Raw genomic sequence first — 27,158 nt, 5'->3', positions numbered from 1 at the left:
AGTGAGTACCGCTCTGCTGTACATTAGGTGCCGTATGGATCATTATTATATATTATAGGAGTGTTAAATTTGAATCCAATGATAGTTATCATTGTATACGAAAAACGATTCTGAACGAAGATGATTTGTCAGCCTAGGATATAATTTCTAGTGGTTGGTGAAAAAGGTGGTTTATGTTTTAATGGCCTGAATACAACAAAATTTAAGTTCTTTTATAATAATTGTAAGTTAACTTATGAAAAACCTTGTATTAAATTTTCAACTCTTAGCTACTTATACAAAAATTTTTATAAAATATACCTACAAAATAATTTGCAAATATTCATGGTTTTGACGAATTTTTGTCAATATTAATTGAACTTCAAATGCTAATAAAAAAAAATTGTGCTTATGTATTCTTATAATTTTTCAATCACTATAATAATAACTTATGAGGAACTTTGCATTAAATTTTCAAGTATTTTGATAGGGCCAAAAAGATTTTATCGACACATAAAAAAACAATTTTCAGAAAAATTGAAAATTTCAGTTGTCTATAAATAGCTCAAAAAAAGTCAAAATATTTTGAAAATTAAAAAACGTAAAGAAAACGCTAATCTTAATAACTGGTAAAATTTTCAAGTATCTACGACTTATACTTTTTGAATAATAACAAATATTTAAAATCGTTTGAGGATAAATCGTTATCGTTACGCGATTTCGTTAAAATTTAAAATTCAAACGCACTTAAAATTTTTCCTATAATGATGCTTCGAGTTTTCTCTATAGATACTTGAAGGTAAACTTATGGAAAACTTAGTGTTGTATTTTTAATCCTTAGTTAGAAACACAAAAAATTTTACGATTTTTCAACTTCAAATAATTTGCAAATATTCATGCTTTTGACGAATTTTCGTCAAAATTTGAACTTCAAATGCTAATAAAAAAAAATTGTGCCTATGTATTCTTATAATTTTTTAATCACTATAAGAATAACATATGAGGAACTTTGTATAAAATTTTCAAGTATTTTGATAAGGCCAAAAAAATTTTATCGACCCTTCAAAAAAAATTTTTCAGAAAAATTGAAAATTTCAGTTGTCTATAAATAGCTCAAAAAAACTCAAAATATTTTGAAAATTAAATCAAGTAAATAAAATGCCAATCTAAATAACTGGTAAAATTTTCAAGTATCTACGACTTATACTTTTTGAATTATAACAAATATCAAAAATCGTTTGAGGCTAAACCGTTATTTAGCGCGGTTTTGTAAAAATTTAAATTTCAAACACTCATAAAAATTTTTTGTCTGAATCCGGTAGAGTTTTTTTTACAGATATTTGGAGAAAAACGTATGGAGAACCTTGTACCAAATTTTCAAAACTTAGTTATAAAAGAAAAAAATTTTATGATTTTTCAACTTCAAAATTACTTGCAAATTTTCGCGTTTTCGACAGATTTCGTAAAAATTTGAACTATAAACTCTTATAAAAAAAATTGTGACTAACGATTTTTAATTTTTTTTAGCTACAATAAAAACAACTCATAAGGAACTTTGTATTAAATTTTCAAAACTTTTTGGTCATCCAAAAATTTTTTATCGACACTTTAAAAAAAATTTCTCAAAAAAATCGAAAATTTCAGTGGTCTATAAATAACTCAAAAAAAGTCAAAATTTTTTGAAAATTTAATTATATACAGATACCGCTGACATTAACATTTGGTGAAAATTTCAAGTATTTTCAGTGATTAGTTTTTGAATTATAACCATAAAAAAAAATCGATTGGTCGAAAACTGGGTTTGCGTAAAAATTGCCGTTTTTCCGTCATTTTTTTTTTGTTTTTCTCGATTTTTTTGAAAACTGTTGGAAAATTTTAACTTTTTACCTCTATAATGCACCAAGGATATTCACTTTTACATCGGAAACCACCCCCATAGTTTGAAATTGGAGCATTATTTCGACTAGTTATGCTGTACACAGACACAAAAAAAAAAAAAAAAACACACATCATTGTAAAATCAATACATTCATCACTTCGTTCAGAATCTAAAAAAATATACTTATCATTAGATATATTAGAGCAATAAAAAAAATAATATTATAGTATCTTGGATTTTTATTTAATATTTGCTAGTATGAAACCGGATAATGCTAACTCTCTTGTTTAGTTCAGACATAGGAAAAATTAATGTAAATAAACCCTTTTCCTCCCAAAGTCCGGTGCGATACCTGCATGGAAAAAACATTTTTACATAATATTTTATGTTGCGATAGAATTATCATAGGATAACATTGTCAACAGTAAACACTATACATATTATGTGTAAACAAAACGAGTTATCAGCATTTTAATACAAAACAATTCGCTGACTAAAAAGTAAACCGATAAGAATAACACTGTTAAGTGTAAGTACATATTATAACATTTAATACTATACATTATCGCAGATTCTCCGATAATCATAGATGCGCATTAGGTGTACAATTAGAATGTGCTTGAAAAATTTGTCTCAAGACCTCAGTGATATCATCCACACACGACATGATGGTTATTTATTTTTTTTTTTTAAACATTACGCTTTATTGATTCAAAGTAAAACGATAGCAATTATAGAAATAATGTATTTAAGATTACATTTTTGTTTGTAAAACAGACATTTGTTCAATAAATATTTATTATTTTTAAACGATTAAACACACAAATTTAAAATCCAAATTAGAATTGTAATTCAAGTAGAAAGTGAATAAGGAAATAAATAATTTTGAGAAACTACTGGGAACTAGTGCTATTTTTTTTAAACACCGCGAAGTTCTTTAGACCTATGGCAATAAGTAAAATTCCCATGTAGTAATATTACTCTATGAAAATTCCGAACAACTCATACGATTATTCATTCTGTGATAATTTTATAGGTTGATTAGAAATAAAAATGATTTTTACGTTGAATTTACAGATTGTAAAGTTGTTGTAAAAATAATGGAAACAGTAGTGGGTATACCGAAAATCTTATTTTTCCTAACGACGTATCACTCTACTTTTGTTTCCACTTCAGTAAGAAGGTACGTTGTGTGGGGTGAATTGAAAACTATAAACATATCATACTCCGCGTGTTTGTTAAACTAGGTGTTATTGCATGGCCGTTGTCGTGACGACAAACTTACTTCTGGCTGCTGTCTCGACGAGTCCAAATTCGTTTCGGTGCTCATTACCCGAGCATCGTTGTCCAATAACAGAAGTTCGCATTGCTTTTTTGCGTCCCACGCTTGGCCAGGCTTGTCTTCGAATTTGTTGTGATTCAACTTTTGGACCGTGGTCGAATGCCGACTACTGGACTGCTTGAAGAGACATTCGAAATTGCTAGAGCAAAAAAAAAAAAAATGCCGACAGAAAATTATATTACGATGGCCCGGCATAGAATAATAACAATAACATGTATAGCATACTTTAGCAAGTCTACAGCGCAGCGTTGTATATAAATGTTGTATATTTTAATAAGTGTCAGCTAAATGCGAAGTTATTCGGAAAATCGCGAACAATTATTATTTTTCGTTTCGACCGAACGAAATAAAAAACGACCATAGTTATCTTATATTGACGTGGAAAAATAATAATTAAGTAGCTCGCATATACTAAATTATAATTATATTAAAAAACGGGTTAAACGGGTTTTTCGATTTGCAAAAAATAGTATAAGAGTATTAAAGTTATAATTTTTTTTTCATCGAAATCGGAAAAAGAATTTTTTTTGAAATCATAATGAATTTAAATATTGAATATTTGAATACGATAAAAATGTTGATATATTACATCGAATTACAATTGTATATAATATTACTTATATAATTATGTGCTTATAACAATACGGTTTTGTTAAAATGTGTATTATATATTATTGCTTAACTTTCAGTACATTTTTATAAATATTTGTGTGATTAATATTTTAACTTGAAAAAAATTGACTTGTTAGTATAAATTTTTATTTTTATTTTATAAACGAAATAAATTAAAATACTTATTATTATTTTTAAAAATAATAAATTTAATACGACTATCTAGCATTATTCTCTAGACATTATTTTTTGCGATTAAAATTCTCTTTGACTTATTAATTGCTTGATACCAAAAAGGTTTTGTTTATAGTTGACGACTTATCTTAAAACTCTAAAAGAGTTAATTCAAGTTTAAAGTAAATAAATTGTAAATAAAACTATTTAAAGACTATGTTTTAAATAAACATAAACATGTTTTGATCTTCTTAATTATGTAAATTAATAAGTTAAAATAAAAAAATAAGTTATTTTATATTAATAAATAAAAATGTCTTATTAACTTTTTTTAGTGTCGTTAATAATATGCTAAGTCTAAAATTGTGAACGGTACCTAAGTAGATAGTTAATTGACATACTAGATAGAAATGAAATCAAAATAAAATCGTTTTTATAAGTGTATTTTTATTAATTTACTTATTATCTAATTTTATGTATACGTAAAAAAAATATGATTAATAATTATTACCAATAATCAACAAAAACAATATAATTTACCGTGTTAAATCTTAGATATGATTGAATTAAAATAATAGATTAATTGCTTTACTTGAGATTTTTTACAACTTGTGCACTGCATTCTGACCATAACAATTCTCCAGTTATCCCTCTTGATGGTGACATGATAAAACCTTCTTTTGGACAATTGTTCGTATTGCCGTCGTGATGCATACCTAAACTGTAGTGAAAAATGATTTTGTATTTAAAAATCGAATGTATTTAGTTAATGTGTCTATATTTTTTTATATTGGTTTATAGATAATTTTAATACTGTACAATCTATAAAGATCGGTTACTCTAGAGAGGCTTAATAGGTAGAAAAAACTCTACTACTGAAAGCATCAGCTATTGGAAAAAATGAAAACAAATCTGTTAATTGAAGCTTTATTGATGAAAATAATTGGAAAAAAAAATGAAGAAGTAGGTAATCGCTCTGCAATATAGTAAGTGTCGAATAAACTTCATCATTGAGATATATAAATAACTATAATGTATAATATATTAAATTTTAATTTAATGATAAATTGTCGGATACACAAAAATGATTCAGCGCGAAGACAGTATTATATTCGTCTATATTTTAAGATATATTTTTATTGTTATTAAAGTAATTAATTTAACTATTAGTTATGCTGAAGGTTGAATTGATTTTAGGCATAATAACTTCTTAAATTTTAAATTTCCTATTATTAAATCAAATTTCAGCGTGGAAAACGCGAAAGACGACTTTATTGCGGAAAGGTGTTAAACCTTTTATTTAAAAATAAATTTGGAACATAATGCATTTTAATATTTTATGTTATTTATATACGAAAAATAATATGAAATATTACTTTAAAATGTACTTAAATTTAATTTATGATATACGTAAAACACATGTTCATAAGTTATATTTGATAATTAAAAATATATATTTTGAAAATCACAATTAAGTGAAATACTTGTTTTATAAAGTAATCAATTATTATATAAATTATGAGAAGTTTTTTATGTGTTAACATATAAAAGTTTTTTAAAATTTACATTTATAAAAATATATATAACAATGCTATCTAAAATCTTCTTCGTGCCTTTTACGCTTATTTACAGTTTATTGTTCAACATTTTTTATCAAATAAAATTTGTAATCACTAATCAAAAAACAATAAAGTACTGATTTATTCACTTATAAATAATTGAATTATATTAATTTGCTCCCTCTTTGGACAACTACATCTTATTATATTAAATATTTTTTTTTATCGACATTTTTATTAGAACTGTTTTATTAAGATGGAAAAAACCGTATTAATCAATTGTGTATCCTTGAAAAACTATTAGTAACCTGGACAATCGATAATCTACACTATATTTAGCTTGAAATTATTTTGACTTTTGTGATTCTACTATGGTATAAACGTCGTCTATTTTATAATCGTATCATAATTATACAAATCATTATAGTCATTATAGTATATTAATCGATTTGAATCAAAATTTACTAGAGTCTGAAAATCAGTTCGTTATTGAGGAATGTTTATGAAATTTGCTTTAAGAGAGGTTTAAGTATTTTTATTTGTTTTGGTAACAAGCATAATAACAACTTTACAATCAAGTAAGATAGATAAATATTATTAGTGAATATAAGTGTAGTTATCGTTATCAAAGTATAAAAAACAAACTAATAATTAATAATACTGGAACAAAATCATAAATACCTAACAAACGACTAAATACTTAGATCTAATTATGGACCACTGGCTCATCACTTAGTAACACTAAATAAAAACCAAAAGGCTTGCCTAAAATGCATTTTTCCGTTTACTTAAAACGGTAATTTTATTAACAACAAGTACACTACATTAAATATAAAACTTTTAATACATAAAACCCTATTTAAGCCAATGTAAACTTATGATCTTCAGCTCTAGGGCAATTCTAAAAAATCAAACAATGATAAAATTCAAATGTTTTAAAATAATACTCTTCAAAAATTACCAATTCCCCATTTTATATCTTAAATCTAAAATTACATACTGGTCTAAAAATTAAAACTGTTCATGAAGAAGCTATAATCTTTTACGGAAAAGACCGCTCCAGATTCACGTCTCATACCAATCTTGCCACTCTTACAATTTTTAGAAGGCTTAAAAGAAACTGTTGTCATAAAATACTCAATGTTTAACGATAAAAATTTAAATAAACAATCAAAATAAATAAATAAATAACAAGTTGGAGTAGTGCCTAATGATGATGATTCCAACTTTTGTTATGCTACTTATGTAAAAAAATTAATTCTATTATCACATATTCTTATTGTTCTTATTATTTTAAAAATCGATTATAGTACCTTTAAATAAATAAAAAAAAATAATGATAATAATAATATAGCTTCTCGTTTAAGGTTTTCTACATATTATATAAGTTTTTTTTTTAAATATTTGATATAATATCTAGCTATATGTATAGTTTAAAATATTATATAATTTACATAAATTATAATACACCTAATCAATAATCTAATATTCTGATTCACATTTAACATAGTATTGTCTAATAATTTGTTAAAAAGAAGAAATCATAGTGGAATTTATATCTTAAAAATGTAGGTAGATATGTTTCATGTCCAATACCAACCAGAAAAACGTTAATTTTTTTCATTTTGTACTATTGTTAACCATAATATTGCATGACAATTTCGAAGGAACTTTGTAAATAGGAATAGTGTCGTAAAAATGTATTTGTTTGCGGTGGTAATTCTTTCTGTATTAACGGAATCTATTTTAAATCATCGAAGACTATCGCGGCAGCCAATATAGTAGAATATTAGTATTTAATCTACATGTAAACAAAAATGGAAAAACAAATTTCCCGTAGAAACGTCGTCATGGAATGTTTATTAATTTCGTGCCTCGAAGGACTGACAAAATATGATCCGATGATTAATTTCTCCCGACTAGTAAATTGACAAAAAATATAATATTATATTGCATTATGGAAATACAGCATCGACTACGATGCGCTATATTATTAGCAATACTATTATCGTAATACTTTGTCATTTCGTTGATGTCAACGCAGTTGACGTAAAATATTTGGAATACCAACAAAAAGTATGTCTACAGATAATGACAATAATGTAGTGCATAAATGATAAATTCATAAATAAAATCATTGTTTGCTGTTTAGCGAACTAATTATTGACATTGAGATTTGTTTTTCTTACTTCTTGTGAAGAATACAGAGTCAATCATTATCATCCTAGAAAGCCTACAAATCTGCAGAAATCATGATATCTGACCTATATAATACTGTTATAGTATAAACCTTGATTTGACACGAACCTGCACAATTCACGAACCTACCACTCAGAACCCGATTCTGAGTGGTACTTTAATCGTAACTAGTAACTACTGCGAAGGGACATGGGTGGGTTCGGACAATTAAGGCTGTCGTTTTGAACATCAAATAAACATTCGAACGCAACGTAAACATTCCGGTGTTATTTTATAAAGCGGTAGGGTCACGGTGAGACGCGCATACGAAAGTACGAAACATTTGAAATAATATCGGTGAATATAATATAGCGAAAGGACTAAAATAATATTATATAAATGTTAGTTACGCCACTCACAAAAAAGTCTTTTAGAAAGACGGGATTACGTCAATTTTGTGAACTAGAGCTGTACTCGTATATTGTAGTATAGCTATTATATAAAAAAAAAATATTGACATTAATATTAAAGATTTATAGTGCTGTAATTTAGTCATATTTTTTAGAAGGTAGAATATGAATTTTTTGTATATTTCACGTATTACCCCCCCCCCCTCCTCAAAAAATGTGTAAATTGTAAGCCCTTTTCAATATAACTATTGTGATATGCAAAATATAAGTATATGTATTAAATATATGTGCATACATGCAAATAAATAAACAATACCTATTTAAATATTCACTTACAATAATTATTGATAGGGATAAAATAATATTTCGTCGTATATTCGACCGCTCAGTAATTTATATTTGTACCACAATATTAAAATATTATACGAGTATATTTATATAAGTGTATTTATTATAAAATAGTATTAACTTATTATGTAGGTACAGCTAGAATAAGAGATTCTGTTTATTTTTATAAAATATAATTGAGCAGTGTTTAACAAGTACATAAAGGAGGTGGCCATTTTTTTAAAAGAGAAGTCGGAAAGAAAGGCGACATCTAAATCCCCCTACCTTCGTATTTACACCATTGAAAACGTATAAATACGATCGCCTTATCCTTTAATTCCTCTACTAAGTTCCACAACAAGCAGTGGTGCTTCAGGTGCATTGCATCCCCAAAAAGGTCTTATCATTTTATTAGAAGGACCCCAATATTTCGACAGTAAATTATATTAATATATATATATATACAATTTGACATGTATCTAAGTTGGAAAATCACTAGTTGCAGTACCGTGGCACTATTGCGTTTTTGCATCTTTCAAATACGATGTAGTAAAAAGTCGTGGGTCATATAAAAGTATCGTCGCTGCATTTCGAATGAACCTCAAAAACATTAAAGGCGAATCTTTAATGCGATAGTGTGTATGTTTTTAACAGTAATTAATTATTCACGAAACCTTCGGTCTTTGACGATGGGTAATATGTGTATACACCACGAGGGGTTTGAATTTTCCCTCTTTCCTTGTCGTTGGATCGATGTGACGAGAACACGATGAGAGTTATTACGATGACGACGTAAGCAGTACAAAATGATTAAATTTTCATTTAATCCACTTTATACTACTAAAAATAGTTTTCAACCGAATAATGAAATGGCGCGTTTTCGTACTGTCTTAATTACTCATATAATAATAATAAGGGCAATTTTTTATCAAAAACAACTTAAATAAAATATTATAATTAAAGATACCTGTGGCCTATTTCATGCGCCAATATATATACTGAAGTAAAGCCTGCCGACGGATATGGTTTTCCGAGAGCATCCGTAGATCCGAATTCAGCGATAATACACGAATATTTTTCTGAACAGATACCGCCTACAGTTGCCAGACCTGCAAATTAACAATATAATAACATAATTGTTTGAACAAATTGTTGGAATATAATTAAGGTAATTTGCTCATAACAACAAGTAGGTATAATGATTTTGTATTTAGGTTATGCTAATAAGTGTATATATTATTGTCGACGTTCGGAATTTGACCTAATGTATAATATTGACATTTATTTAAATTAGAAAATACAGTATTATTTACTTTGTAGTATGTAGGACAGTATGGGTTTTTTAAAAGGCCCTAAAAAGTTAAAACTAATTAATACTGTATTTATTTTAATCATATTTTACCTCCTACAAATGTGTCAGTTATGTTCAAAGACCGTATAGCCCAATAATGACTATAGATTTTTTTATTATTATTATTATTAAACATAATACAGGTACTAATAAATATAATTTATATTCAATTTTAAACTACTGTATAATAGAAAAATTTAGATTAAATGTTAGATCAATATGTTTTATATATTTTAAAATTTATATGAAGATAAAATATCGAACGGCTTTAATTAAGGATTATGAAAAAATTGTAAGAGGAAAATTGCATAGATATATAGGAGAAGTAAGAACCTGGTTATTTATAATATTTTTTCACTCACCCATGGTGGAGCCACTCCAGTGTCCATTTTCCATTGCGTAAAAGTCTAATCTGAAAAACAAAGTACATAATTATTTAAAAAATAATTATAATTATTTATTATAATCATAGTTGTTATTTTGCGGTAGTCTTATTTGTATTATGTATTTTTTTACGTGTAATATATAAACTTTAACACATTCAACGCCACGGTCGACATCACAAATATTGTGTTCCTAAATGAACTTGCGATGAGATAATGTTTTGAAATAAATTGTAAGCAATCAGGTAATATCTCTAGAATCTAACAATATAATTGAATTTTAGTTTTGTTTATTTTTAGTACCTACTGATATTTATTTTTTTCCCGAAACGACTTCGTCGTCGATTGTTGATAACAATTAATATATCATGTATTCTATATTTAAAATTTACACACTAATATTATATACCTACTATATTCAGTTAATAACATTTGTAATAAAATATTTTCTTTTGTATACAGCGTGTTCCTACCGAATACAAAATATAAAAAAAACTTATATATTATATTCTAAAAATATCAAATTATTTTATCACTTTTTGAATATATTTTTAATTATAATTTTATTTACAATTATTTCTCCTGGTGGGTGCGTAATTCATAATTTTAAGATTAACTGTTTAATTGTAATTTTTTTTTTTTTAAATTAACATTAATTAGTATTTACATACATAGAATAAAGTATGTTGCTGCGTACTGGTTGCCGATGTCGACACATATTCGACCCAAGTATTTTTCATGCGGCGATACGGAAAAGATTCTGATGATACTCGCAGAGCTCAACATGTTAAGTAAGTGAAAAAATATTACTACATTCAACTTTGAACATAAATTCTGATAGAAAATTGTGTCTAGTTTATATTTTTAAAAAGTCAATATTAAAAATTCCAAGTGTCTTTCAAAATAAATTGGGATAAAACATGAATGTTCACGTAAAACCAATTCTGATAAAATCCATTTGTTTTTTTGTTTTGTGAAACTTAAAAACAAATAAAACAAATAACCTAAATATTTGACATATTAACTAAATATATATTTCAAAATTGTGCCTATGTATGATTAAATGTTCTAAATATTCTGATTGTTTTTAAACTATTTGTAGAAATGTGATAGTATCGTTTTTTTTTTCAATTATTGCATGTCGATAAAAAATTACTTGTAAATTAAAAAAACCTAGAAAATGTACAAGATTTCTTATAAACTATTTATACGCTGATTAAAAAATATCAAAAATATATAGTCACAATTTTTCTTTTTAAAGTGTTCAATATTAGAATTTTGATGAATTTTGTCATTTATTTTTTTCCTCCCCAAAAAAGATGCATATTCAACGTTTGAGACATTTATATGTGTATAATATTTTTATGATACAATAATGTTTACCCCGAAATATAGAGTCCAATATCCCATTGTTCTTGTTTTCGATATTTTTTGTTGAACGCGCAAAACGAATCCAACAACAAGCTCCTCTCACCATTGTAATGTGGCAAGTCTGCAGGTTGTGTTTTGAACATTTCTAATTTAACCAAGACGATTTCGATTTTTTGTCCCAAGCTTGGATGGTGGTACAATACTTGAACCTAAAGACAAAAGTAAGGTTATTTTATAAAACCATTTCAAAAACAAAACGTAACCAAAAAGTACACAATACACAATGTTATTAACACTGCCCTCGTGATATTTCAAAATCAAATCGATACTTTTCATAAAGCATTATTGAAGTAAATATTTTACATATTAAGTAGAATATTAATGTGTTAGGTTAAAAACAATAAAGAGTTTAATATATCATTAAATTATATAGTATAAAGTTTCAGTTTTGGATATGTATTTTAGTAGTAAAGAAGTTCTATTTAAAGTTTTCTTTTTTTTTAAGATACCTACGTGTCCTAAAATGTATTATATTTAAACAAATAGGTAAAACAAAGATTTAGGTTAATTTAAAACTTTTCTTTTGTTGTTTGAGTAAACCAATATAATAACTGTTAATTTAATTCCCTATTGAAATTATATACCGCCATGATATATTTTATCGCTTCACTTTTTTATATTTTGTTTTGTTTTAAGATATCTTGTAAAAAACATTATTAATAAAGCTTAAACTAACAAAATGACTCGTTAATATTAAGTATTAATAGTTGATAAATGTTATTATATTGATATTTTTTCATTTAACTTAACATTGTTTAATGAAAGTACTAATAAGGTTTAGGTACTCTGCTTTAATGAAAAAAAAAAAACAAATAAAATTCTTTTATAAATATTTAAATATACTAAAAAAAAGTTTTGACAAATAAACAATTTCGTTTACCTTAAAGAAAGTTTTATGGTATAATTTTTATAATTAAAAAAAAAAAAACTAAAATAAGGAAAATATATTATGTTTATTAATATAGTATTTAGTATTTTTTTATTTGATTTAAAAAATCGATTATAAAACGTTTATTAAATATTAGAATTTTAACAAGTTTAAATAATTTACGGTTGCATTAAATCTTATAAAGTCAAACTATTATCAGTTATTGGTTAAGTAATTAAAAATTATTTTGATGTATTTTGCTTATAGTTTAGTTTACGGGTGATTTTGGGGGATAATCCAAATTATAAAATGCAAGGTGTGCAAAAGTATCAATTATTTTTTAAGTATGGTACCAAGGTGTATATAAATGCTGTATATTGTCACGTTTTAAAAACAACACACTTGTTATATTGTGTATGTGCGATAAGGCTACACACAAAACCGGCGTGAGAGCTTTACGTGTGTGTGTGTGTGTGTGTGTATGTGCGCGCACTGACGGCGGCAAATACCCTGTCGTGCTCTCGATTATATAAAGTCAGCTCATTGGTAACCCTAAAAAGATGAAGAAAGTGGACTGTATGATTTTGGGTGCTGGAAGATAAAAACGATATCCCTAGCAAATGTTCGTATTCCGTTTTGAATAAAGATTTATTATTGTTGTACATAAAATAGTTGTTACTTAATCCTAATGTTAGTAATAATGATAATAAGCGCGATCACAATTCGATCGGTGCGATATAATAATAAAATAATATATAAGAAAAGTGCATGTAAATTAAAACAAAATTAATATATATATATCATATATGTATATAATAATAATGTGGTGTGTACGGCCTGATAAGCCAGATAGAAAAGTTGACGCTGCTGTTGTCCCGTGGCGATGATTGTCCGAACGTGGAGATGACTGGCTGTGCGAGTCTTTGACCAACGCCAACTCGGATACAAACACTAACACACGTCAATAATAGCGAAAAAAACACCGTTCTGTGCGGACCGTGCGTTCAGGATCGATCGTACAATGACACGACGAGAACGGTGAATATAAATAACACCAAGAGGCGGTGGGCAAGTTCGTACTGCGTATAGAAAATGGACGGTTAGGTTAGGTTAATAAATGTAAACGACGCGATCACGCGCTCGCACTACGTGCAACGAAAAACACAAACGAACGAGTGATTGACGAAGGCACGGAAAGTTTTGTCATTTTTGACGAGGATCGCAATCGATGAAATCGCATAGCGTATGCAACGGGTGGGCCAAAGATTACGATGAACGCGAGGGCTCGAGCTTCAATAATAAAAAAGGCACAAAAAATGGTGGAGGTTATAGCGGCAAACGGACGCACCGGTTTACGACAATGCAATGACGAAAAGCAAGTGCCCTCACACGGAGGATAATAAAACCAAAGGACGCAGCGTCGGTGGCCATAGAGTAGCGACTTTCGGCACCAGAACGCCAGAGTAGATAACTTAACGAAAGTGTCAAACGTTTCCGCGCCGACTTCGTAATCATAATAATTGTGTATCCAACAGTGTATAAATACTTTGTTTAATTAAGAGATTCTAATATTGTATAACGAGTGTGTGTAATTGTTTACGAGAACCATCAATGTTCAAATATAATTTTCGAATTAAGTCACCGATGCAATACTTGTCTGCATTTGACGTTTTAATATATAATGCAATTTACTAAGCCTGCTCATTCACCTTTTACTCATTAATAGTAAATTTATTCCATCTCTGATTTTCGTAATTTTACGATTATTTCGAAGAATCTTTTAGATTCTGAACGGAGTGATGAATGTATTTATTCTACAATGATGTGTTTTTTTTATGTTTGTATACATAATAACTTGTAAAATAATGCTTCAATTTAAAACTTCTGGGTTGGTTACCGGTGATAAATTGAATATCCTTGTCGTATTATAGAAGTCAAAAGTAAGAAGTTTCCTGAAGTTTTCAAAATCACAAAACCACAAAAAAGTGACGGGAAAACGCAAATTTCTATGCAAAACCAGTTTTTGACAAAATTAATTTTTTTTTATAGTTGTAACTCAAAAACGAATCAATATATTATCCTTGAAATTTACACCAAATATTTAAATTAGCATTATACTTATTCAGGGTTACATTTTCAAAATATTTCGGCTTTGTTGAGTTAATTATAGATAAGCGTTTAAAGTTCAAATATTGACAAACATTTGTCAAAATTATAAATATTTGAAAATTATTTTGTAGTTTAAAATTGATAAAACTGTTGTACAAGTAGCTAAGATTTGAATATTTAATATAAGAATTCCCATAAGTTTGATTTACAATAGTTATCTTAGAATGTTATCTTAATTTTAAATTTTTACAAAATTCAACTTGTAAAATAACGATGTAGTATCAAATAATTTTAGATTTTGGTTATTGTTAAAAACTATTAGTCTTAAGACTTGAAACTTTCACCAATTGTTTGAACTTATATTTTCTGTAGATGATTTAATTTTGAAATATTTAAGTCATTAAAACATAACCACCTTTCTCCTTACCTAGTGGAAAATATATATCGATCCTAGACTGACAAATCATCTCCGCTCAGAACCGTCTTTCATATACAATCATGTATATCATTGCATTCAAATTTAACACATTCATATTAGTGACTTACTCTATGTCTGAGGTCCATTCGATACTAAACAGCTGAGTATTATCCACTTGACCAGTTTGTTTTTAACTTTATTCTTAATAATATTGGACTTTAGTTACACGCTTTGAAATTTAATTATAACCACTATAAACTAATTCATCAATTTTATCTTAAAAAAATTTACATTTATTATTCCTGTAATCAGCTAACTATTAATAATGAGTTTGTATATTTTCACTTAGTAAGATACAGTATTATAGTTTTATTATTATAATTATAAAATATCAAAGTTATAAATATTAATATGCATGTATAATATATACCTATAGTAAGTAAGTAGTATAGTAAGGATTATCGGCTTATCGAGTATAACATATCAATTTGTATCTAAAATATTAAATTAAATCATATAATATTTAATTTTAATTTTGTATTTTATAGTTAAGTTATATTTAATAATACGTTTTTTAGTGAAATCTCAACAGAAATTACGTGTACCTTACTTTATTTTTGATGATTGACACTCTAAAAATAATAACGATTATGTAAAATTAAATTAAAATGTTAATGGTCAAACACAAAGCATGAATTCTCTTAACTTAGGACTAAACAAAAATCCGTACCAAATTCATAAAACTTATTTTGGAATAGGTAAGTTTTTATTATAATAGATATTTTTTTTGTTATTGAATTTATTTCGACGTTTTATGAGTAAGTATAATAATATACAAGGCGAGGATTTAATTAATTTATCTACGTTTTATAATATATCAGGAGTGAAAAAATGAATATATTTGTTTTTAAAAATTTTAAATTTATTCTTATTATTTAATGGTATGTTGTGAATGAAGTTATAATAAAAAATATAAACTCACGGCATTGATGTAGGCGAGAATCATGTCGGCAAGGTGTTCGTCGTCGTGTTTAAAGTACTCCGAAAATGTTTTATACGCAGGTTCGTCAAAATAAAGCGCCGTCTCTAATACGGGTATTGCCGTCGTCGCTGCCACCGATGCCGCCGTTTCGTCCTCGTCGTATTTCATGTCTTCTACCTGCGTGGCAAAATATTTAATTAAAATCCTGGGAGGAGTTAAGTGCGAATGGATGGACAGGGAAAGAGAAAACACGACGACAATGACAACAGCAAAAAACCTCACTAATTTTTATACTCACGAAAAGGTCTGGTGACATGAAAGCATAGTTTTCGCCAGGTCTTTGCAATACGTCTGCAGATGAGAGAAAAAATAAATAAATACAATTCGTCAAGAGGAATATATTGTATTAACGTTCTAAACGTCGTATAAACTAGAACGCGAATTATAGAACTTAAAGTTTTTCTTTTTTTCTAGTTTATTTATTTTTTGTTTTCATGAACGTTTCGTATCTTCAGCAGTCATATCACGCTTTACTGTTGTAGGTGTATGTAAGCTACAGTCATAATATAATAATATAATAATATTACATATAAGTAGGGTAGATAGATGCATTAGAAAAATATAGAAACTTATATCGTCACGATTTGGACGGTGGCTGCACAACATGGACATTATTAGATTAAAGTCTTTGAATGTTAACTCCTCCCATAATTGTAGTTTATTATACAATTTATTGTTGGATATAACTCACGGTTGTGGTTGAGCAAAAATCATACAATTTTAAACTCATAAGTTTTTTTTAAAGTGTAGGAACTTTTCTGTTTAACTATTAATTACATATTAATTGAGGTATAATAATTTATGTCAGTATATATTTATTAAAAAAAAAAAAGTTAAAATTTGTAATAAATTTACTATACTTTTTGGTTGGCGAGAATTTGTATTTTGTCATTTGCAGATGAAAATCTGTACCTTAGTATTATACACTTATGCAGAATAAAGTCATTATAATTGTTACATTTGCCCACTCGGTAATAATATAATATTCTCTATATTGCTTTTGCACGTCTCAAATTTGAATTTGAGTCCTTTATGAATACATGTAAGATACTAAGAAAACTGTAGGTACTTGGAACTTATATAATTTGAGTAGGTATGTGTATAGTGTATACGGTACAACCTATTGACGCCCCCTAAAATGTAATTAAAATATTTATTGAAGAGAAATTATTATAATCACAAAAATGCACTTAGTAGGAACTTTCGGAAATATAGAATATAATACAATACACTTAAATTATTATAATAATTACTGCTCTATGTACATATACCAATGTTTGGTATAATTATAAATTATTCAAAGTTGACGTAATAATATTTCTAAGACCAACATTTCAAAAAAAAAAAAATATGGTAACGAAAGTACTTAGTATACTACAGTTTTGATGACGTTAAAATTAAATTTGTATATCGTTTAGCGTGTACACTGTAAATTTAGAGATATTTCAGAATAACTACATGTGGAGTACATTTTTTAACACAATTCATGCACGTTATATGCTATATAAATATTAGAAAGTTTTCTTTAGCTCACTTATATATGTATTGTGTATATAATATATAGATATGTCGAAAACTTAACATTGATTTGATTTTTATATTCGCTCAAAAAGTTGCCAAAAATATATGTAGTTGGCAAAGTCCCGTTTTATTAGTGCTCCCGAATCCACGAACCACTTAACTACAACTGTATTACAACTCATTTATTGCCACTTCTATGTTGTAGATTGTTACGACTTATATATATTTTGTTTTGTACTTTGTAATTAAATCTGATCAATCATTAATTATAACATTACATTTTTGATGTTCGCTAAAATATAATCACGTACAAGTGACGAGTTGCTTGATAAGTGGTTATATATTTTTGAACAATCTATAAATATAACTTTTGAATTACATGATTTAAAAACCTTCAAATAAGTAAAAAAATCTAACCTATATAGTAGACGGTTTAAAAAGAAAGGTTAAATGTATGATGAATAAAAAATTTTAAGTGAGACTCAAGCCCACCAATTCTGCAAAAGTCTATTTCATGACTATGTTTATATTATAGTTCTATACATAATTATATTGCGACTTGCCACTATTGCGCTTTACTATCATTGTGTTATTGGCATGCGCTGCACGGCAGAGTAAAGTACACGCCTCGTGAAAATTTTTTAATATTTTAAATTTGTATTTATTAATAAGTATAATAATCTATGTATATTGTATTTGTATAAAAATAATAAATATATTCAAAAGCTAATTGACCGATTTTGATAAAAAATTCAAATTTATTGCTCTTATGAATATCAGGAAATTGTAGATACTAGTTTGAGCGATGTTCGAAAATATAGCAAGTGTTATAAATAATCAACGACGGATGAATTACTCATCTCGGTCGTATTAATTTACATATTGAGTACGCCGATGCCACCGGTTTACTTGTTAATTGAGATACCCTAAAAGTGAAATAAGTCTATGCAGTGCCGTATTTACCTTTTTTCACGGGTGAAGTTGGGTTATTAAATTAGTTATAATATTATATAGTTTAAACTAAAAAATATTTAAACTTTAATACACCAAACTTAACAAGTATGGACACGAGGTACTTATTGATTATTTATGAAATCGAAGATTAGATCTTTACGTATTTTGTCTATAATAAGTATAGTTATTCTATAATGGTATTTTAATATAGTTTTAATATATCTCATAAAATTCTTATACTGCAGTTATATGTTTATGCTGTATTTAAATGAATACATTTTTTTTTTTAAATATGAACAAGCTGAAATCTATATTTTTAAATCTTTTCTAAAAAAAAAAACATTATTAATATAGCTAATTAAATGTATTTGAAAAAAAAACCTATGTGAAATGATCCCCCATTGAATATGCCACTGGTTGAACCAATAGGCGTGTACTTACCGAATCCGTCAGTCCACGTATGATTGATTGTCGGTGCTCGTTTCAAAATAAACGCGTTCTGACCGTCGTCGTCGCACCGGTATCGACACAGCCCTGCACTTATGGACTGCAGTTCGTATGTGACGTCCGGTAGAAAGACAATACCGTTCTATAAACGATAGTTGAGCGGGTACGATTTATTATGAAATAATTGAAATGGGATTTTTATGTTATTATCAAATTTTATCAGTCACAGTGTCCGCACACGGCACTTACTTTGGAGCTACCTGGACAATAACTAAACGCTGCAGTCACATCTCCGTTACCAGTATGGCTTATCCGGTGCATGTAATGACATCGTCTCGGTGATTTTTCTTCGTATGTTACTGATTCCGAATCGTCTCGTATTTTCCACACGAAATTATCACTGATCAAACGATCGTTGGGTTCCAAGAACAATTTCACCGATCTAAATGTAATATATGTATATATATATATATATACAACAGATGATAATCAACATGGTGAAATACATTAATTAACATAAATTGATTGAAAAAAAATATTACAATACTATTTTAATTATTCAGATATAATTTTCAAAAATATACTAACTAGTAGAAAATCAATTAATTATTGTATTCAAATAATATATTAACCATTAATAAAGTTCATCAATCGAAGCTTTGATATAAAAAAATAATAAATAAACAATAAGTATTTTCAAACATATAAATTTCACTTTGGTTGATATAATGGTAAATGCGACTGAGGTATAGGTAATTATATTTTGAAGCTATAATGCGAACCAGATAAGATAATCCATTTATTTAGAGGACTTTTATATGAACCATAATATTATTAAATGACAAATTGTTAACAAAATTTCATCGCACATACAAATTTAAAATGTTATGGTGCGTGTAAAAATGAGCAATTTAAACAAAACGGCACTTCCTTGTACTATTAGTTGGATAACTTGCGAAAAAATAATAAAATGGTGGAATTCCTTTCACTAAAGTACGTATGTATTATTGTTCTTATAAATGATTATATATGTTATAACCTATTATTATTATTATATTATACATTTGCATAAACTCAATTCTTATTTCATCGGTTGGCGTATAGGTAGGACGTAGGTATAATAATTTAGTTTTAAGATTTGTATGTATATTAGAAAGGGAAATAAGATATTTGGTTCTTTTCAATATCGAAATTATTATCAGTCGATGTTTAGTAAGTATTTACTCAAACGATATATTATCGTGGCAGAGGAATCATATCATCGTGGATTTTAAAATGTTGTGGGACAAAGCGTACTACCGTAGAAAGCCAATCTCAAGTGGTCAAATTAGGTATAAAAGAAAAAGAGAATATTTCTTGAGATGGACTCGAAAAAACCTCATTCGAGATAAAAAAAAGTTTTACTATAGAGCGCGCGATCAAAGTGACGTGAACCTTTACATTTATGTATGTAAGTAAGACGACTCCCGGTTTTACGGGTGGTGGGGCAAAGAAAAGTAAAAAAAAAAATCTTGACTAAGATGGAAATGTTTAGATAGGCCTATACATATACAAGTTTCAGTGACGAGAAGTTTATGTATATATATATATATATATATACACTTATACGAATTTATCTATGCTGTAAATACTGGCTCAATATAAAAGTAGATTTATTAAGTTAGTGTAATAATAATGATCCATGTGAGACGAATGTATGACAATATGCGTTTATTTAAAACACCAAATGCATGTAATTCAAAACAAGGGTGCAAAACCCGGCGTGTGCTCACTACCCGACCAACATAGATGATGCTGAACACACCTTTATCATATGCCATTATTGGGAGACCCCAGAAAAAAGCTGATACAGTCTCTTGGCAGATTGATCCACCCATAGGATGTCATAGAGGTCCTTTACAAACCGAAACATGATGAGCTACCTATAGACGTAACCCAGTGAAGCAGATTTCTCACGAATGGTACCAAATATAAGACGCTCTTTTCTGCAATGGTGAAGTCAATAATGGACCAAAAGGAAACTCTGAAAAGGATGAGACAAGTTGCTATGGCCATGCAGCCAAGATGAAGCTTTACAAACTAGTTAAGTTTACCATTATATGCTGGATGGCCAATCTTAGGGGGGTGATTAGAGGCCCGCAATATTATTGTCATAACTATATATTATGTTGTATTAAGTGTTTATATATTGTATGGTTGCTTTGCTTTTCAATAAATGATGCTATCAAGGAGGCAGCAATGAGGTACCATATTTCCCTATTTCCCTCCCTGTTACGCAATTCAAACAGGAAAAAGAAAGTAGTAAGCTTAGGACGCGAAACCTATATAAATACACACACACACATAATATATTATATATAGATTGTAGGGATGATATTGATGTTTTTTAATCTCGGTTATTCCGTCGCATATTTGGGAGTAAAAATCCTATCTATTTATGACGGACTAGCTATAAAACTGGACCCCTTGTCCAATTTCGGATGGGTGGAATAAAAAACCACGGTGAAAAAATATAAATGTTTTCCTTCTATATATATCTATGTATATATTATTATATATCTACATATATACACCAAAATGGGCCAATTTTATACACTGATACCTCCGAAATGGGTACTTTATCCTCATCGTATTGCTGTTAATATTTTTTCGATCCGTAACACTATTTTATAGTTGGTCTTCTTATAAATGAATATTGAAAAAAATAAAAAAATGGTAGTAGTAATACCTAAAATATTAGAAAAAAAATTAAGTGACCTTATTATAGAATACTCGCTATCTCTATTGTTGAACCCACGCTGTAATCCTGTTCACTTGGCGGAAAACGATTTATGATATTATAATTTAGAAAAAAGAAAACTGATTCGATTTTTAACCCTAACCAAAGTTGAAAGTTGTTGTATTTGTATTACAGTATAATACATATTATAGTATGTATAAATGTGTAAAGAAATAGGATTTTTCTCAAGACTTTAAGAAATTACGTTTAATGTTAGTTTTAAATTTAAACATTCTGAACGAATATAAAATGCTATACTCGTATCTAATGAAATGTAAGTACTTGTACATTAAGTTTTGAAGAGTAGAGTAGCTTGTTGTTGACTCTGGGATTATACGCTATTATAGTGGCTGTCACTGCCACTCCTGATGAAGGCATAAATAAGATACATTTAATAATACATTGGTTCGATATTGAATGTATTTATGTATATAAGGAAATGTCGAAAAAATATTATTTCTTTTTGATGATGATTAATAAAAAAAATATGACGATAAAAGTAGCAATTTAATAAATAAAATCAATACAACAAAACACAAAAACACATCGCATATGAAACGCATGCAGTGCTAATAAATTATTACAAGACAGTATAAGTATATTAAATATTACAAAAAGGGTAAGAGGACTTTTATAACATTGATATCATTAAATAAAAAAAAATTAATTAATTGATAATTGACTGATTAAATGCGTGTTACGTCAAAACAGTTATTAATGATCTCATAAAATATCGTATGAATGTTTCCACAGTGAACTTGAGTCAGGACTTAGTTATAGGAATGCCATTTTTGTATCTTTCTCTATTTATTTCTACGTTAAAAAAAAAAAATTCCATCGATCGATGAATCACAGATGGTGTCCACGAATGTTCTCAATGATGTTGTCATGTACATGATTACTTTTGGCTTACAACAATTTCAAATAAAATAATTTTCAAGGGAAATGCCTTGATGTACAGCACAATTTAACGAAACCTTATATTTGATCTCCTTTGTTGGCAATAATAATATGTTCAAGATATTGGATACTTTTCAACAGAAACCCGCATATTTCTATTAGATCCAATATTAGGTATTTACGAAAAAGGCCTACAACGATCCTATGAATATTATGACACTTATACCTGGACGATTGAAATAGACAAACGATTTAGCAGATAAAATATTCACTACTATCATATGATACTAGATATTATTATTTTAATATTTAACATTAAGTACTCTAGCTTTAGAAAATACGATTAAAAACTTGGGTCAACGCTGTTCAAAAATAACAAAATACATAATATTTTTAGTATTATATACGACGGGACGTATGTAGTACGTACGAATCTCGTATAACATATTTTTTAAGATGAAAGAAATCGTCTGAGAAAAAGAGCTCGTTTCTGGTTAAAATAAATCATTCTGTGATATAAACACGTGCCTCTGTGTTATATAACGTCCTTAATCATTAGTTCCAGTGCCTTGAATCCGCGGACGTTTTTCCCTCGTGCGCTGAACAACGCCCGACGATGCAACACTACACTACACACACACACACACACAAACACACACCATTTAAACACAGTAGGTACATATTATTATTATGTACACTTCATGCAGGAATTTTCCGTTCTTATGATGTTTATTCATTATATTTCACTCGTTCATACTTTTGCATCAGAGCTCGAGTCCTTTCGTGTAGGCGCCATTTAAATTGGGGTCCTTAATAATTAGCGATTCTAGTTTTGAGTTCAACTACTTCATATCTTACATTTTGTTTAGAAAGTATTGAAAAATAGTTTCCTATTATGTTATATATTTTATGAAGCGAAATTGAAATATAAAAATGTTTATTTTTCCATGGGTAAGTTTGATGAAATAATGACTGGTGATTACATTATGTTTATCGTAAAAAAATAGTCTTAATAGATATAATAACTATATAGATACCTGCCAAAAGCAAAAAACGTGCAATCCGGTCGATCCGCTGGATTGGACAACGTGACTACTTCGTACTCGGGTGCATCCGTCGCATCGGACACTCCGAAATAATAGTTCAGTTCGTCTATCGTCATCGTATCGTGTAAGCCCTGTGTGCGTGAAAATAAAAACAAATATAAAATACCTATATAATCTTGTTAATATTCCATGGATGTAGTGTATGCGTTGCCATCTTTTCATTAGTGCTAATTTATTCATATTAAGCTTAGGACTTATAATAATTGTAGCCAGATCAAAAAAAATTCATTTTTTTCCTATAATTGATGTATTGTAGTATTAGTTATTTCTAACTATTTCTTTTTCTCTCAACTTATATAATACATTACACATTATTATTATTATTTACGGTTAAGGCGGTAACTCATAAAAAATCATAACTCTTTAAATTATACTATGATCATAGTTTCAAAATTTCATTTTGAATTGAAAATTACCAACTTAAACAATTTTTGGAATTAATGTAAGTATTACTATAAAATAAACAGAAATTAAGTTTTTTTCTCATAATAAATATTTTCTCATCAAAAAAATATTTTTTTTTTAGGATTTAATCCTACGTAGGTAAGTGAAATTTTATGAAATGTCTAAAATAACTTTGAATTACGGTTGCATTATTTCGTTGGACTGATATTATGTTTAACATAATATTGTTTATTAAATATAAACAAATTAATAATTATTATATAAGGGATAATTTTACATCAATGTTTATCACAAAATCTATAATTTTATTATTCAATACAAATCATTTTTTTTTTTTTTTTGATTAAGCGCAATACATAAGTTAAAAAAGATAGTAGGAATTAATATTATATTATTAGAATATAGCGAATAAATAAAAATAAGTCATATTCTTCAGAATAAACAATTTTTTTTTTTATAATTTAAGACACCATAGGATTCACTAAAAATTAAAATTCTTCGCTGTTATGTACTGCAACATATTGAAATAATAATACAATAATAAAATAATAATGTAATATCGTCACGCTCCATGTGTGCGCGTAAGCGAAATCATGAAATAAAATAAAATGTTCCCAACTAAAAAAGTCAAAACAATCTTTTAAAAACGTAACGCGTTTCACCCTGCTTTTACGTTTTCATGTGTCTTGTCAATTTTATATCGACGACTTAGCGGTGAGTTGAATGTGTAGTGTGTATATATAATTTACGAGTAGAAAACTCTAATAAAAAACAATCGAATTTGAGTTAGACGAAGCCTGTCACAATATAACAATATATGCATTAGCACAACTAAGGGATTGTACGAGGAACTTGGGTACCACTAAAAAATAGTCTTTTCCTATTTTATTTTCATTAATTTGAAGTAAAAATTATAAATTAAGGAATAGATTAAGTATCTATTATGTTTCTAGCATAGTTATTAAATAACCTTTAGTTAATGTTATGTTGTTTGGAGCTGGTCACAAATACGTAGTTATTTTTGGTACAATTATTATCATAATAACATTATATTACTTATAGATAAAATAACTTTAAGCACAGAATAATAACGTTTTCCTTAATTTATAGCAGGATGCAATTGATGTAATGCGAGTGCGTTTACAATTCGTTATAATACCAGTAAACTTTTAAATTGTGTTGATCATGGGTTTTTGATGGTTTCATTTTAATGTTTATACTACCACTAATATTAAATAGGTATTATCTATATTCTATAATAAACAATATTAAACAAATAATAATATATTGAGGTTTATTTGTTTTAAAAAAAATTGACATACAAAGTCATCCAGTTTGAAGCTATTCTATTAATGGCCACAATTTATCGGATTTAAAAAAGTCATAATTTTAATAATTTTAATGATATTATTAATTTAAGTAATCGAAAAAGTAAATTGCGTCGTCCTGGATTATTTGTAATTTATAAATATATCCGTAATAGAAAAACCACGTTGAATAAATAGTTGTAACAATTTTATTTTATTAAGCAGCAACTGTTTTACTTATACTTATTAGAACATACATTTATTATTACATTAATGTTATATTATTGTTAATACGAATACAGTATGAAGAGTTTGGGGGTTTGGGAATTCTTAAAATTTGTGCATCAACAAAAATATTGGTCAACTTTTGTCTATTAATATAATAAGTAGTATATCAAAACGTTTATCACTATGAACAGAAAATACTAATAAGAAATTTAATGAAAAAATTGTCTGCTCACGACTATTATTTATTTCAAATTGCAATAAATAAAACTTTTTTGAGAATTAGCGTTATTAAAGAATTTCCAGTAGTTTTATCTCAATTTTTGCAAATTTCAAAAATTTAATTCATCATGTGATGAAAAACACACATACAAAAGAATAAATAAATTTCAAACTAATAAGTTATAATTTTATTGTAATTGGAAATTTTAGAAGTTGTGTAGGTATTTCAACAAATTAAAAATAATGGCAACAATTATGATTTGTTGGTTGAACACTCGAAATTAGTTTCGAAGTTATAGCTTTTCGATGTTCACCATCTCAACATATATCATTGGCTTTAGAATTGTTATCAAATATAAATAATCAATATAACATGGATATTTTCAGGAAAAAAAATAAAAATTATTCCGTATTATTTTAGTATTGTTTTGACTTAGTATAAAATAATATGTATTATAGATTCTGACCAATTATAAATTGATAAAAACATAAATAAAAATAACTGCTAATATAGCTGAATAGCTAAATAGCTTTAATGTTAAACAGTCGATAAAATAGTAGACTTTTTTAATGAAAGAGGTTCATGTTTAAAATTTGATATGACAATAATTAAAATAAATAAATTAGACTTTATATAGTGTTAATTTGTTCTTGATAATCACTTACAAATCGTTTAATTAAGAAATTTGAGGTACCACACGCAGTGACGATTCTGGATATTGGTTAAAAATATTTAAGAGTTGGCGCATTAGAAAATTGTATACATACTGTAAGTTATACCAATATATTACTTATTTACTTAAACTTCTCATGGGAGCAAACGAAGGCATTTATGGGTGGAAAGATAAAAATAACCGAAGTCGGCATTGAAAACGTTTGGAAAAACAAACAAGTAGTGTTAGGTATATAAGTCCGAAGATTCGTAATATATAATTTATTGTTCAGTTATTTTATCTATTTGTCGTATACCATTGTTACAATTATAATATAGTTTATAAAGTTTTTATTTTTTATTTTTTTATAAACGTTATTAGATAGTAAAAATATTATTGCGATCGATAAAACGTTATATGATAATAATAATGACTGATTAAAATAATCTTATCCTTTATTTTATAGATACGCATGAATATATTTTATTCACAGTGTAGTTGTAGCAGCGTTAATTTTTTTTTTACAGTTCATTTCATCGAAATATCATTTTCTGAAAATATTTCATACAATATTTTC

General features: G+C 27.3%; 1 protein-coding gene across 6 annotated transcripts in view; it reads right to left on the bottom strand.

Annotated features, from left to right (window-relative positions):
* The window catches only part of LOC114131928 (A disintegrin and metalloproteinase with thrombospondin motifs adt-1-like), a 66,474-nt gene that overhangs the window by 12,895 nt on the left and 26,421 nt on the right, over positions 1–27,158 (bottom strand). For all 6 annotated transcript variants that reach the window (XR_007603102.1, XM_050197147.1, XM_050197145.1 and 3 more), the window contains 10 exons: positions 23,701–23,840; positions 19,234–19,426; positions 18,979–19,126; positions 16,301–16,353; positions 16,003–16,179; positions 11,578–11,774; positions 10,174–10,223; positions 9,428–9,569; positions 4,579–4,707; positions 3,144–3,339 (listed from right to left, as the gene is read on the bottom strand). Coding sequence is in view for 5 of the 6 variants with exons in the window: in XM_050197147.1 (XP_050053104.1) it covers positions 3,144–3,339; positions 4,579–4,707; positions 9,428–9,569; positions 10,174–10,223; positions 11,578–11,774; positions 16,003–16,179; positions 16,301–16,353; positions 18,979–19,126; positions 19,234–19,426; positions 23,701–23,840 (1,425 nt within the window). In the remaining variant the exon portion in view is untranslated. The remainder of the gene's footprint in view (positions 1–3,143; positions 3,340–4,578; positions 4,708–9,427; positions 9,570–10,173; positions 10,224–11,577; positions 11,775–16,002; positions 16,180–16,300; positions 16,354–18,978; positions 19,127–19,233; positions 19,427–23,700; positions 23,841–27,158) is intronic.

This window comes from Aphis gossypii, chromosome 1 (genome assembly GCF_020184175.1).
Source record: "Aphis gossypii isolate Hap1 chromosome 1, ASM2018417v2, whole genome shotgun sequence".
In the NCBI taxonomy this organism is placed as follows: domain Eukaryota; kingdom Metazoa; phylum Arthropoda; class Insecta; order Hemiptera; family Aphididae; genus Aphis; species Aphis gossypii.
The sequence above is the reverse complement of the archived record's forward strand: the minus strand, read 5'-3'. Positions and strand labels throughout refer to the sequence as shown.